The sequence below is a fragment of the Amborella trichopoda genome, chromosome 6 (assembly GCF_054954075.1).
Source record: "Amborella trichopoda isolate Santa Cruz 75 chromosome 6, AtrichopodaSantaCruz75HAP2 v2.0, whole genome shotgun sequence".
Lineage (NCBI taxonomy): Eukaryota > Viridiplantae > Streptophyta > Magnoliopsida > Amborellales > Amborellaceae > Amborella > Amborella trichopoda.
Genome location: NC_142341.1, coordinates 50,575,424 through 50,590,845, shown reverse-complemented (window position 1 = coordinate 50,590,845; position 15,422 = coordinate 50,575,424). Strand labels below are relative to the sequence as shown.

General features: G+C 37.5%; 1 protein-coding gene across 2 annotated transcripts; it reads right to left on the bottom strand.

Annotated features, from left to right (window-relative positions):
* Positions 1 to 4,036: 4,036 nt before the first annotated feature.
* LOC18448742 (stress response protein) lies at positions 4,037 to 15,157 on the bottom strand. 2 transcript variants are annotated; one of them, XM_020676387.2, is made up of 8 exons: positions 14,811 to 15,157; positions 10,918 to 11,093; positions 10,559 to 10,615; positions 5,993 to 6,201; positions 4,983 to 5,111; positions 4,777 to 4,839; positions 4,524 to 4,646; positions 4,037 to 4,340 (listed from the first exon to the last, which is right to left on the bottom strand). In XM_020676387.2, the coding sequence occupies exons 2-7, from the start codon at positions 11,066 to 11,068 to the stop codon at positions 4,548 to 4,550; spliced, it is 708 nt and encodes a 235-aa protein (XP_020532046.1). In that variant the 5' UTR covers positions 11,069 to 11,093; positions 14,811 to 15,157; the 3' UTR covers positions 4,037 to 4,340; positions 4,524 to 4,547. The 2 variants fall into 2 exon arrangements, with proteins under 2 accessions (XP_020532046.1, XP_006858865.1); XM_006858803.4 differs by having other exon boundaries at positions 4,524 to 4,634.
* Between the last annotated feature and the right edge of the window lie 265 nt (positions 15,158 to 15,422).

Sequence of the window (15,422 nt, the reverse complement as noted above, 5' to 3'; positions counted from 1 at the left end):
TTGGGTATGGGCTGAGCACCCGTCTGGGTCACTATTTCCAGCACTGGCCTTTGTTCCTTTTTATGAGTGCTTACCTCGCCCACATCCATCCCAGACGTGGGATAATGGTTTTTTTGATAGAAGTTCAAAGCTTTATTTATTTGGAACTAAAAGAAATTACATAGTTAGAGACTGTTGTCTCAAATAAGGTGGTTCCACCTTTGGCAAGAGAATCTGCCATGAACAAAAGAGTGAGTTATAGACAGTTGTCTCAAATAAAGTGGTTTCACCTTTGGCAAGAGAATCTGCCAAGCGGTTGGCCTCATGAAAGAACAAAAGACCTCATGAAAGAACAAAAGAGCAAATGAGAGGTTTAGTTAAGTCCAAAATAAAGATATGAACAAAAGAGCAAATGAGAGGTCTAGTTAAGTCCAAGTTAAGTCCAAAATTTTCAACAAAAGAGATCGGAGTTTTTAGGGTCGTGTTTGCTTTAGTTTGCACCATTTAATGGCATTAAGAGAATCACGTTCCAGCGTGCCAAAATTTTTAGCAGTGAACAATTTTAGCTCATGAAGAAGCATCATTTCCGCACAATTAGCAGTTTTAACACTCAAAGGTTCAGCATAAGAAAAGATCACCACTCCAATCCAATCTTTCACCATTTCAAATCCAGTAGGACTTGGGTTTTTTTAGAGAACTTCCTCCAAATCCGGTAGGACTTGGGTATTTTAGAAAACTTCCATCAAAATTGAGTTTGAAAACCTCAAACAAAGATGGCCTTCATCTCCCTCGAGGCTTCAAAGGACATCTAAAAAATTTCTCCTCGCATCCATCTCAATAGTTTTACCTATTTTTGTAATAGAACATGATAGCCAAATGGAAGGTAAGATCTTGTCCAACACGTAGCCAACAGATAAACAAGTCCCACCGAACACTTCTTTATTTCTTTCTTTCTAAACTTATCGCAGAATCATGCCTTTTGAAATTTGTCATAAAACTAAACAAGTTGGTGGCAGCTACGGGATTGTTAAATTTGAAATAATCTCTTGTACAGCCGCAGGCGTTATCATAGTATTACCCAATTGGACAAAAAACCAATGTCAAATTTGTTGTGTACAAGGGCAATAAAAGAACAAATGGGCTCCTATTTCAGCGTTATTCTTGCATAATAAACAAATATTTGACAAAATTTTAGCTCGTTTGATGAAATTATCAATCGTGAGCACCTTATCTTGCACGGCCAGCCACAAGAAAGCTCTGACCTTGGGTGGTGCAAGCCATTTCTAGACATGGGATTTTGTGAACGTAAAAGGGCTAACCTTCCTTTTGCTCTGTAAGATTCTACAAATGTTCTTCATTTGTGCCATATTTCATTATTTTTGGTCCATTTATTCTTTAAATAGTTTCAATAGGTCTGAAAATTTATTCCGAATCAATCACAATCAATTTAAAAACAAATCAATACTAGAGCTCAAAAAATGCTCCAATCATCTTCAGGGACCGACTATGAATTTAGTCCATTTGAGGGCAATTTATCTTGACCTTTTTTTGAGTTTTATAAAAATTGAGATAGAATGACCCAACAAATGGGTTTGTGCATTATATATATATTTCAATTTATACACAAACGTATACAATGGATTACATGCTATAGTCCCATCACCTCTCTCTCGCTCTCTCTCTATGGCAACGGGTTTGTGCAACATATTTTTTGTTCATATGCAGACCTTTAAAAGCTATTATATGGAAATGCCCGTTATATTGATTCTCTCTCTCTCAAACAATTAGGTATGTGATTATATCCCATCTCTTTACAAGAAAATATCTAGGCCTAATCTGGAGAGCAAGTGAGGCCAATATTTCAAACAGATAAAGATTCTCGGTATGATCAACAAACATTTAGACATGAAACGGTTTTTCAATATTTTATGTATTTTTAATAAAATAATAGAAATTCATAATGTAATGGTCATTTTATTAAAAATATTAAAAAATAAAAAATAGTGATTTTTTGAGAATTTGTTAAGGCCAGTTCGGGCTGATTCGGCCAATCCACCAATCCGAATTGTCGATCCAAACCAGTTTTCAGGATGGGGGATCCGTTTTTCTATAACATTGACTAGAACAAAAGTCAAAATCGGTCTACACATTTTATCAAATCTAGCTTGCTCCTCTAGATATATACCTCAACATACACAACTCTGATTATTTGAAAACTCAATTAGAGAAAAGAAGTACAAGAATGCTAGAGAAAAAACAGTTAAGACTGTAGCTAACTTGAAAAGGCACAAGCTCATGTAAGTACCAAAGTACCCAGTTCAGTCACAAGTAACAAGATTCAAGAAAAGAGGAAGAAATGAGTAAATAGGGTTTGAGAGAATAAAAGGGATATATACGAAGGAAAATTGTTCATAAAAATGGGCCCGTGGCCCCTTATTGAGCTTGATCAAATTGATCAATAAGTATGGATTGAGTAGAGGTAAGCAGCTAACTAGCTATTTAGTGAGAGTGATGGAGTGACATGGGCTGGTACATAAATGCTCATAAGTAGCAACTCACATGGCAGTTTTACTTGCCCAAATTTTAAAGGATGAAGTTTCTATAAGGCCTAAGCTTTATGAAAACAAAATAAAGCCTCAACTCAAATCCTCGTTTGGAAAATACTTTTGACAACAAAAATCTCTATGAGGATCTAAAATTAATTTCTGACGTTTTAAAACTCAAAAAATAGTACAAATCTTGTGAATCTCTAGATAATTTGTTACATTATATACTATTTTTAGAGCTTAAAATCCTAATTTTTTTCACAACTATAATGTTGAAGCCGAGATGATCGATGTAAAAGTTTTCTAAGGCTTGAATTGTAATTTTCGATGAGTAATATAATGACAAAGGCTGCAGCCGTGTCAAACCATTTTCCAACTTTAAATCCATGCATTTTTTCACCAATAAGGTCTCTTTATCTCTCTTCAGCATCCGTTCTAAAATACACCTCTTCTGTAGTATGTCGATGGCTCCAAAACAAAACATCCATTAGCAGTAGCTTATCCCCTTGTCTCTCTTGCACTCCTTCAGTTTTTGTGCTGTTTGCATAAGGCTGAAGCTCTAAACAATCTAAGTAAGGCGCATGCTTAAATACTGTTGAAATATATTATTTCAGTATCAAATATCTTTTTGATAGCTTAAAAATTCATTTTCATATCTATTTATAAATTTTTAAAATTTAAAAATAATGTAGATCGAACACATCTATGAACACCTAAAAATCTTGAAAATTTGTCCTAAATAATATATTACAATATATACTATTTTTAAGACTAAGAAATCTATTTTTTCCCACATCTATACATCTTGAAGTCGAGATGATCAAATTAAGGGTTTTTCAGCATCGAAACATCTAATAAAATTTTAAGCAGCGCCGTAATTCGATGGGTTTAGGGCCTCACAAGTATATAAACTTTTTCCTTCTAGTAAGCAATGATTCTAGGACTATTGATCATTCGCTCAAATAGGCACAAGGGGATAGGATGGTTCCATCATATATAGTCCCCACTGTTTTTTTGACTGAGAGAAGTGTATGCAAATAGCAAGAGCAGTTGAGGAACATTTGCATTAACGCATGTTTCGGTGTTTCCTTCTGCACAAAGCATATCCTTCATCACTCCACATTTCTTTTTCAGCACTCCACAGTGATCTGCTTTGCCTAGTGTTTTAATACATAGATCAGTCGGTGGGCTATTCTGGATCATCAATCCTGGTGGGATCAGATTGATGCTTTCGTATGGGAATCAGCCCAAAGAAAAAAAAAAAAAAAAAGTTAAATTGAAAATTTAAGAAATTGAAAATAATAAAACTAAAATTGGTAGAAAAACAATTTTGTTCTACAGAATGGCCCAGTTCGTTGAGTGGCTCAACTAGTTCTTTGAATTAGGCCGATTCCCCACTCCAGGCATTAATTGGCCCGGCTACCACCGATTCCCATCCACTGGTGATTCTCGACCATGATCAATGGTCATTGGCCAAACTTTTGACAATAAAAGAAGTTTTCGGATGCATATGTTAAATGCTCACATTCATTTATATTCATCACTGTTTGACTAGCTGTTAAAGTATCTCAGCATGTTAGTAAAGAATACTTTCTACACACATATACATAGATCCCCAATGAAGCACTCAAAAATGGAGGGCCATCTGATTTAGAAGTTTGCATCCAGCAGTGAATACTTTGTCAGGAATTGCACCAAAATGAGGGAAGGGCATGACAGATAATTTATCATCAAATGCTCATCTAATAAGCAGTGGGGTACGCGATGGAACCACAAAAGAGCAGAAAGAAGTGAATAAAGACAATTCTTGGCAATCTGAAAAGGCCAATCAATAATGAAGATGGATAAATAACTGATAACCTAGCTTTAATATACTTCCATAATATCCTCTTCTCTTTACATTCTTGAAGTGCAGGCCTCTCTAAACAGCCTATCATGATTCTATCAAAAGCAAAAATGATTCGAAAAGTAAAAGTTTCCAAGCAAGGGAAGGTATACCAGTCAAAAATCTTGATTTGGCCTTCAGTCCTTGGCTTTGTGCCTTTTCTTCTTTGGAGAATCTGCAGGCCCCTTTGATTTGCTCTCCTTCATTCGTCCATTCAACATTTTCTGAAAATCCATCTTGATTCATCAATCCAAAATATTATCCAGACTGCAGATCTCATTATTTTTCTTCTGATAATAAAATCTGCCTTTTTCATGTTTTCTTAATGTACTGCAATAGCCAAGAGTCTGAATGATGGCATCTTACCTTTCTTGCCCTCAGTCTTTGTCGCTGCCGTCCCCTACTACGCGTTTTTGGATTAGATGAACTCTAAGGAAAAAAAAAAAAGACCCTGTTAGATCAATTTCATCCATATTCTTCATCAAGAAAAAAAAATGCGCACATACGAGAAGCCCACTATAAAATGGATCCGTATATCAATTATCATATTTACTCAAGAATAAGAAGGATACCTGTGCAGTAGCCACAGTTCGGGCATGCCTCTCTGCATGTGTTTCTTGGTCCTCCTCAATTTCTCCATCGCTATTGAGCATTAATTTTAGCCTCCCTTCAGCAAAAAGCTTCTTCGAGCGATCGTGCCTCTGAGGACAAATAATCTGGATTACTTTTCTTTTTTTCTTATAGTTGTTTTTTTATTTAGTCAATTATCTTATGGATAAGCATTAATTATCTCCAAATGATATGAGTTTTGTTTCATTAATCCAGGTGAAAGGTGATCCTAACCCAGGAGGCATATCTCTACAGATGGAAAACTAACCTGAGATGCACCTAACATGGTGTGGGAAAAGGCAGGTTAACTTTCTCAAAAAAGAGCATGGTGTGGGAAAGGCTTTTCAATAACAATTTATGGAGCTTGCAACCAGTTCCAATCTAACTGTGGAATAAGCCAACTAAAAGCATTAATTTACTTGATGACGAGCTGGAACTTATATATCCTCTATCCATTTACAATCAATCGACCCAAATAAACACAGCTAACAAAAATGAGGGAAAAGCTAATATGATGCTGATATTCAACAAATCACTTCACACCCCTCCTCAATTCATGAGTTGCTTGGTTTTAAAAACAATCATATATCATTAATGAACTGAGTACAAAGTACGAAAGGTATAATCAGGGTTATTTCAATTTTTCAACAATGTAAAACGTGGGTATACAACATCTAACATGTAAATAGAGTGGACTATCAAACGTTTTTCTTCGGATTGTTGGCTTCAAAGCCAACAAATGTTTTCGTTTCTTTTTTTTTTTTTGATAATTAGCTTCATTGATTTAAAATGCATACATCTAGTTGTGCAAACTGCAGAAAGCGTATACAGAGAGAGACTATACACGTGAGAGATAAAAGTGGAAAATGTAGTTAAGAAAGAGTGGAATTAGGGGAAGGGGAGAGCTAGGCATCCAAGATCTAAAGGATAAAAGCAAAGTTCTGAGTAAAATCTCTTTCTACGTAATTTATACCTTTGACTTAAGATGTGCCCTCAAAACTTCCTCAGACAAACAAACAATTCGTGGGCACAGGCGGCACTTGTATACAGATCGACACTTTATTACACAATCATCTATATTGGCTTCAAAGGGTTCTTTCTTATCACATGCTGTGTCTCTGCCATCTTTCAGAATTTGATTGCTAGTTTTTGTGTTCCCTTCATCCTTCTTTACCAGCAAATCTGAGCATCCAACAAGCAAGTTATACAAGCAAACAGTTGAATTTTCAAACATCAGGCAACCTATATGTTTCACTGTAAGAGACCAGAGAAGTATAACATTCCTCAAGCAGAGCTGTAAACATGTTGGATCAACTCTGACCTCTTGGGTGATCAGGTTGGGTCCAGTCAAGATATTAAAAAATAATGTATTATATATTTTTACCAAATATAAATTTAATAAATATAATTATATCATTACATAACCCGACCCAACCCAAATTAGCCCATGTTGGATGTCAACCCTGACCCCAATTGGGTCCAAGTCAAATGGACCAGACCTGACCCACAGGGTCTGGACACAGACCCAGGTTGGGTCAAACCAACTCAATTAACACCCCTATACAATAGTTGATAGTATAAGGAAATGAACAATGTAGTTTGAAGAAATCCCAGTGCATCTAACAATTCAAGGATATGAAAAAACTATTAAGCTACTAATCAATCCTTAAACATGAATCCTATGTTCTAAAATCCGGATAGGTTGGCCGAACCAGCCATTCAGGAAATTAGTCCGAATTTGCGACCCAACCAATTAAATAAAAACAAAAGAACCGAGCAATCCGGCTGGTCCAAATAAGCCAATTCCCTGATAAATGTGGGTGGTTTCATAGGAACTGGACCAATTTTCGGATCCAACAGGGAACAGGTTGGTCACCACCGGTTCCCGATCCTGAGGGGCGATCCCATCCAGATTGCCATTATTTTAAACACTGCTTGAATCAATGAACAACACAATAGTCACTCAATTATCAGCAACCTGAGATGCCTCAAGAAGGAAAATGACCAAATACTCCTCAAATTGCAAATTACTAGAATAACTTAAGGTAGAAAAGTTAAAATAACATAGTTGTACAGAGGTAACATGTACAAACAGTATGTCAACAACTTCTACCAACCTCATTCAGTTGAATATAGAGAAACCATTATGCACAAGATAGCTTGTCCAAAAGAATCGACACTACCACCCGAATTCCTCAAGAGTTTGTGAACTCAGAGGAACAGGTTAAATCTTCTGTCGTTGTCTCGAAATTGCTTCTCACAACAAAATGAGCATCATAATAATGCTAGGAATAGAAGGTGGATATCTTCATTCTCCACATCTAGGATTAGCTCCTTGTCACAACTTGTTTTGAAAAACTGAACTAGAGGAATTGAAGGAAAATATAAAAGAAAGAGGGAAAAGAAAAAAATCAGCCAAAGTTTGAGAGCAAGAAAATTATGTCCACTCTCCTCTCATGCGTGCCTTGTAAATAGAATATGGCAGAATAGCACTTGCACATTTCTAGATAAATGGTTCTCATGGAGAAAGGAAATATGGCAGACAACCACCCTCTAGCACTCATGACGAATTTTTCCTGAGGAAAAATACTGCTCTGAACCAAGTGAATTTTTCTTGAGGAAAACTACTGCTCTGAACCAAGTGAATTTTTCCTGAGGAAAAATACTGCTCTGAACCAAGTTCTAGAAGCTACCCAACTTTTCCTCTTTCTCTTCCACCTTAACCCAACCAACTCAAACCAACCCACTTCCCCTTTGTTCTAGACCCTGGTGCTGCTGTCATATGGAGAGCATCAAAGAGGACTAGACTCCACACTATCATGCAGAGTCTCTCTAGTGAGTCGACTCATGTAGGATTAGGAGGATCGACATAGCCAAGGGCAACATCAACCATAAACTGCAACCAATGGGTATTTATGTTGCATGTACACGTGTCAGTGTCAGGTATTGGTGTCTGATTCTTCAAGCCTTAAAAAGGTAGGAACCAGTGACATGGCTCTATATATAAACAATAGATACATATATAAACAAACACAAATTTAACGATATGTGCATATATTCGCTTGTCTTTTAGTAAAAGTTTCAACTTCATCCCTTATAAAGATGACAAAAGTACCCTTTAAATTTTAGTGATAATTAATAAATATATATATATATATATATATATATATATATATATATATGGGAATTGCTACAAAACACCTGCTCGTGTTTAGTGGTGAGGTGCGCCCACGGTGTTCCAAAGAAGGTTTTTTTTTAGAGGGTTGAGATGGGCGCGTTCAAATAGAAAGCATCAGGTTTCCTTACCTTTCTATTTTCTCGCTCTCGTGCCCATTACCCCTCTCACAGTCTCTCCCTCTCGTGCCCACTACCTCTCTCTTGCCTGTCAAAAGAACTCATGCAGTCCAAGCTCTTCAATTTCTCACTCCAACAAAACAAAATCTTTCACCCATCTGTCTCTTTTGGGAGACAGGTTCATCAGTAATGCCAAAAACCTCACCTTAGATTAATATGATTTTCCTTTCTATTGAAGGCCGAAAATGACCACTGAAAATTCGCAGTGAGAAAGTGCCTTTCTCTCTCTAAATTCTCTCTCATTCTTCTAACAATTGAACCAGCACTGAGATAGAGAAGGCATGGCTCAGTAATATCAAGACCCCAAAACCCACTAAAATTATTTCGACTTCCTCTCTATTGACAGCTGAAAATAAACACAGAATGGGGCTTTGGTCATGCAACTCACATTGGACCAAGCTTGCAAGACGAGAGAGAGAGAGGGCTTCAAAGTCCTGTTGGAATATGGTGGTTTGGGGAAAGAGTGATGGTAATGGGCACAAGATAGGTAAATGGGGGATGACTTTGAGGAGGACGAGAGAGGTAGAAGTAATGGGCACGAGAGAAAGAGAGAGTTTTGGGGCTACTGGAATATGATGGTTTGGGGAAATAGAGAGAGAGGTAATGGGGTACGAGATAAAGAAAATGAGGGGAGGGCTTTAAGGAGGTCAAGAGAGAGGTAATGGGCACGAGAGAGAGAGAGTTTTGGGGCTACTGGTCAATGGTGGTTTGGGGAAAAGAAAGAGGTAATAGGAGTAGAGAGAGAAAGAGGTTGGGAAAATGGGGAGGTAAAGAGAGAGGTGGACAGGGGTAGAGATAGATTACTTAGTACCGGTATGGGGGAGAGAGAAGGGGAGACGTAAGGTCCGTGCGTCAGTTTGTATTGACAACATTAAGTGGTTTTTGAATTTGAACTGCCCATCTCAGCCCTTTAAAAAACTCCTTCACAACATCACTGTTGGCGCACCTCTCCATTAAACGCGAGCTAATGTTTTGTAGCAATTCCTATACATACATACATACATATATATATATATATATATATATATATATGGATGGGTTATATTAAGGTGCTCACATTATAGAGCATTTTATAATTGTACTCAACAAATTTTGAGCACTTATATACCCTTATTTTGTACATGGAGAATTTTTTTAGTATGGATCTTTTTTGTCATTAGGAAGAACGTGACTTCATCCATATGAGGTGTGAAATCACCCACATGGAGCATTAAATGCCACTAGTGTGCTTCATGTAGGTAACATCACACCCCATGTGAATGATATCACATCCCTCTTAATGACCAAAAATACCCATACTAAAAAAATGCTCTATGTACAAAACAAGAGTATATAAGTGTCCAAAATTTATTGAGTACAATTATAAAATACTCTATAGTGTGAGTACCCTAACAAAACCCTATATATATATATATATATATATATATATAGGTAAGAGTTTATATAAGTGTGAGGCCCTAAACAATAAAATAAAGGTGCGCCTCAAAAATTCACTAGGTTTCGATGCTGACAAACACTCAATTCAATCATCTAGACATCAAGATGTATGGACATGAGAAAAATAGATTTTAAATCTTGGAAATAATGCATCTTATAATACATTATCTAGACCGACAATTTTCAAGATTTTCAAGTGTACATAGATCTACTCAACCTGCACAATTTTTAATCTTTAAATTTTATAATTAGAGATGAAAAGAAATTTTCAGGTCATCATAAAGATTTCAGACACTGAAACAATATATTTCGGTACTATTTGATGTGCACCTTACTTTGATTCTTTAGGGCCTCAACCTTATACAAACCACACCCCATATGGGACCTTACTTTGATTCTTTAGGGCCTCAACCTCATACAAACCACACCCCATATGGGAGACCTTAAACCTGATTTTTTGGTTCAAAAGCAGTCAAGGCTACAGTGACAACAAGATTCACAATTTAATCAAGGAGTTAAAGAAGAGAACAGGATATCTTTTGGAAATTTCGTAGTTAGTCCAAAGTCCCACAACTAAACAATTAACCAACACTCAAACACAATAAGTATTTGCGACCATTTTTTAACCCATTCCTAAACCGTTCCAACAGCACCTGTAAAATGAAATAGAAATTCCCAACAAAACTACTCAAAATATATTAGGTGTCAAGCATTATCAAAAAAGAAACGGGAAAAAAAAAGTCCACACCTGAAGAGTAGCAGTCAAGCTCATTTTCAGAGCTCTCTTCACTCTCATACCCTGAACCTATTGGAAAAAAACACTGGATGAGAAAGACATCGGAAAAAAAAAATGGATGAGAGAAATTGAAGATCCAAGGATGACGATCTTTTAACTGAAAGAAATAGTCGAAGCATTACACCTCATGTAATTTCTGCCCATTTTTAATATTAAAAATAGGTAAAACCCAATAAATTCCACTAAAGAAATCTCCTTCCCTTTTTTGATAAAGTTAAGAGAAAATAGCTGAAAGGAACTGAACTTACAAGCATGGTCTCAATTGCAACTAAACAGAGAAGAGATATGAGAACCCAATAAGGAAAACAAACCTGGGAATGGAGAAGAAGCCCCTTTGTCTTCCCTTTCTTCTTCTTCTTCTTCTTGGTTAGGATCTAAATCTTCGTCAGAAGAGGAGAAAGAAGAGGCAGAGTCGTCATCCTTATCTCCATGATCTTGCTTGTAGAAACACCTCTTGATCATTGTCGAGAGAAAGAGAGAGAGTAGGCTGAAAGTAGTGCAAAGATGGAGCAGGCTTAATCGAAGAATATTATATATACTCACTTTCTACTTCAGCAACTAATACAAAAAAATCAAGATGCTATGAATAAAGCTACCCATATTTATTTACCTTTTTAATTAGTAGGTTCGCTTTGTTTTGTTGAGTGACTTATTTCTAAGTGCAAATTTTTTTCTTATATCAATCAACATAAGAGGTGGAACTTAGATTTGGAATGACAAGTGTTCTAAAATAAAGCTCCCCACCTCCAGCAAGTACTTCATATCATTTTTGAAATATAAAATAATATAAGTATATTACATCCATAGAATTTTTGTGATGCCTATTTGTCTCTCATTGCCGTGCAAGAAATCATAGCCTTTCAATTCAATTAATTAGACCAACATTCAAAAATAATTGTCAATTTACAATACAAAACATAAACGCATTAGATTGGCAAGGCCACTGCACGCACAACTTGTGGACCAGATAATTTCTAAAAAGTATGTTCGATGCGTAAATAAAAGCATTGAGAATAGCAAAATGCGATCTACAACGTAATGTGTGTATTATCAATGATTAAGAATTTGCCAATCCAGATCGAAAATCGCCCAAGAACATGCCAGTTTGTGGGCTGAATCACTGGCTCTAATTTATAATATATAAAACATATAGAAAAAGATTAAATAGCTCTAGTGGTTAGATCTATCCGACCTTTTCCACAAGGTTGGACATATATATATATATGGAAGCATCTACGCAGTGCCTATGGGCGAAATGCTACAGTGATTTCACCGATAGGCTCATCGCCATCCGAAAAAATCGGATGCCATGCATTTTTTAACCGCCACGGACATAGCATGTCCGTGGCGGTAGCGTTACGGACATACTAGGTCTATGACCGCAAAAAAATCACAAGGAACCAGAACGGACGGCGGGTCATCGGTGGCGGTGGCGAAACACTGTAGCAATTCACCTATAGGCATTTTTTAGGTTTTTCCTATATATATATATATATATATATATATGTTTTGAATGGTAATTTGATAACTTCTCCATCAACCAGCTTAACCATATTTTTTCTTTTATAGCATTGCCATGTTTTATGATTTTCTTCTACGACTTCTACATCAGTTCTGGTCAAATCTTTATTTCCCTATGTTTTCAGTGACTTTTATAACTTCTCCATTAACTGGCCTAACATTCATTAATGTCAATTGTAACTATTCACTCAAATCCATAACGAGTATATATTTTGCATGATCACACGTTTCACATATAGAACCCAATTTGGTTACATATTTTAAACAAAGAGTTTTAATGTTCATCAAATGACTATCATAAATTTTGATTGATGCAGATACATCACCTTTCTTTTTGGTGTCTTAAGAATGTAAATCTATGGTCTCCCTGAATATTTAAACCATTCTCAACATAATAGAAAAAGGATGATATGAATCATATAACCACTAAATTGGACTTTAAACAACCAGCTGTGGATTGACGTCTTTAGACACAAATACCATCTCCCGAACTCTCCTTGGCTGCCGGATCTTAAACCAAATCAGAGGTCATCTGGTCTTTGGAGGTCTATTTGCCCAGTTTTCTTTGCCTTCAAATCTCACATAAGTTTTTAACCAAGAGAAGGAGATCGCATCCTTTTTTGGCACGACCTTTGGCTGGGCCATACTCCTCTTAGGGATAGATTTCCTGATCTTTTTTCTCTGGCCAGAAATCAAGAGGCTACGATAGCCCAAGAAATGCTTTCGGCAGGTTCATCCCGCTCTTGGAACCTAGTCTTCATAAGGGCTCTCATGGACCTAGAGATTGGAAATTTTGCCACCTTGTCGGCAGAACTTCAATCTTGCTTCCTCACTCCCTCGGGTCAAGATCAAATTATTTGGCGTCCGTCCCAGACGGGAACCTTCTCCGTCTCCTCTTCTATCACAGTCTTTCTCTCATGCCAACTTTCCCTCTAGCTCCTAACGTTGTTGCAGCCAAAGCCTGGACAACTTTAGCCCCACCCAAAATCAAGATCTTCATGTGGTTGGCCCTCTCCCAAAGAGTCCTAACTGTAGATCAATTGCAAAGAAGAGCGAGCCCGATTCCTAATCAATGTGTCATGTGTCTCGAAGCTTAAGAGATCAATGATCATCTACTACTGCACTGCCCATTTGCCTTTAACATTTGGGCCTCCATCCTCAAATTGTTTAACATGCCATGGGTGTTACCTGAAGAGGTGACTTCCATCCAACCTTACCAGTGGCACAAGGCTGAAATTCTCCTTTGGAAATCTATGGTGGCAGCAGCTTTGTGGGCCATCTGGCTGGAGCGCAACAATAGAATTTTCAGGCGGAATTCTCAACTTGCTACAAAGTTTTCAACAAGCTCAAGTCCATGATAATCTTTTAAGTGATCAATCATCAGCGTTTCAAAGGAGTTACTGCCTCGGCTTTCAGCCAAGACTGGACAAATATTTTTCAACTCCATCAACCGTGCCGGCAAAGGGCTTCCTGATGGAAACCCCCTCAATTTTGAGGGGTGCTCTCTTGGCAACCCCGGTCCGTCAGGGATAGGAGCAATCTTCATAGACCACCTCGGTACTACTGTGGCTACAACATCTAAACAAATAGGCCACATTGGCTCCATGGAGGCTGAAGCACTCGCTCTCTTGGAAGGCCTCAAACTCACCCCTTCAACTGCATTCGCTTGTAGTGGAGGGTGATTCTAAGAACACCATTACTTGGCACAGAGTCTTTCTTCCTCACCCCGTCCTTGGTCCTTGGCACACGTCTTTGACGAGATTGATAATCTTTTCCAGAATATGTCCATCATGTGGATGCATACTTGGAGGGAAGGAAATCAGGACGCTGACTCCCTGACTAAAGAAGCAGCGGCGATGGCTAATGTTTAGATCTTTTTGTTTTGGTTTTTTGGCCTTTCCTCATGTTTTGCAAATCAACCTGTTTTCCTAGGTTGTTGTGCCTCATTGTAACCTCTTAAAAGAGGATTTTGATTATGCTTTTTGTTTGTTCTCTTCCTTGAGCATCCTCGCTTTTGGATTGCCAAGGACTCTCGTATTATTCTCTCTTATATATTAAAGGTTAACATTAAGAAAAAAAAAAAAAGCTCGGGCTTGGATAGGCCCCTACCCAGCCGGTGCCCAACTCTTTTGGACTGCCCGAATGCCTCCGTAATAATAATAATAATAATAACCATATGGTCAACTTCTTGCCAAAAATTGTACATCCATCTCTCTCTAGCCTTTCCACCATTGCAAGATTAACAAACAAGTAACTAATCTCTCTCCAACATCGCAAGATTAACAACCAACTAACGAATCTCTCTCTATAGCCATTCCACCATTGCAATATTAACAAACAAGTAACTGTCATCTTTCACACTTCAATTAATATCCACTCTCTGATATCGACCAACGACCGCAATGACCCTCTGGTGTACCATACTGCATAGGTGGGAAAGTAGAAAGAAAGAGGAACGATAATTTGTCCCTTCTCTTTCTAGAGAGACAAATCCCTATTTTCCAGAGGCAATGACACACATAATCAACGAGATCCTCAGTCTCCACTCACATTAAATTGAATAAAATAAAAGATTAAACAAACAACAAAGATAAACAACCACAAGAAAAACCCAAGCAAACTAAAAAGAAAAAGAGGAGACGAGCATAATTTTTGAGCTTTTCACATATGAGAACTCACTAACCTCTGAGTAACGTATTCTTGTTCTCAATCCAGCGCTAGAAACCAATTTGAAGATACCTCACACTAATCCCCAAACTCTTCCCCTGCACAGTCTGTAATTTCAGAGAGAAAAATAGAGAGAGAGAGAGAGAGAGAGAGAGAGAGAGATTTGGTTGGGTTTCAAATCGGGGTGAATTGGTGGTTTTGACTGGAGCGGACGATGAACAAAAGAGGGTAAGGGGGAGCAGTGAAATATCAGAGAGAAAGTTTAGAATTACAGAGAGAGAGAGAGAGAGAGAGAGAGAGAGAGAGAATAGGAAGATGAGAGAGAAGGGTTAGATGCAGAGAGAGGAAGAGAGGGTTTCGAACAAGGTCCTTAGGGTTTCGAACGGGGGAAATTTAGGCGGGGAGCTTTTTTGGGATCGGGTGGTATGATCCCGCGAGATCAAAATGTCCGCTTATTTCCTCGGGCAAACGATCTATCCACGGCATTTTAGAATCGAAATTTGGAGATCCACCAATGTTTTCAGTTTTAGTTTTGGGTGTGGTTTATATAAGGTTACAATCTTAAACAATCAAAGTAGGTGCACCCCTAAATTTTCTTATAAGATGTAATTTTAGTGCAAAAATTTCT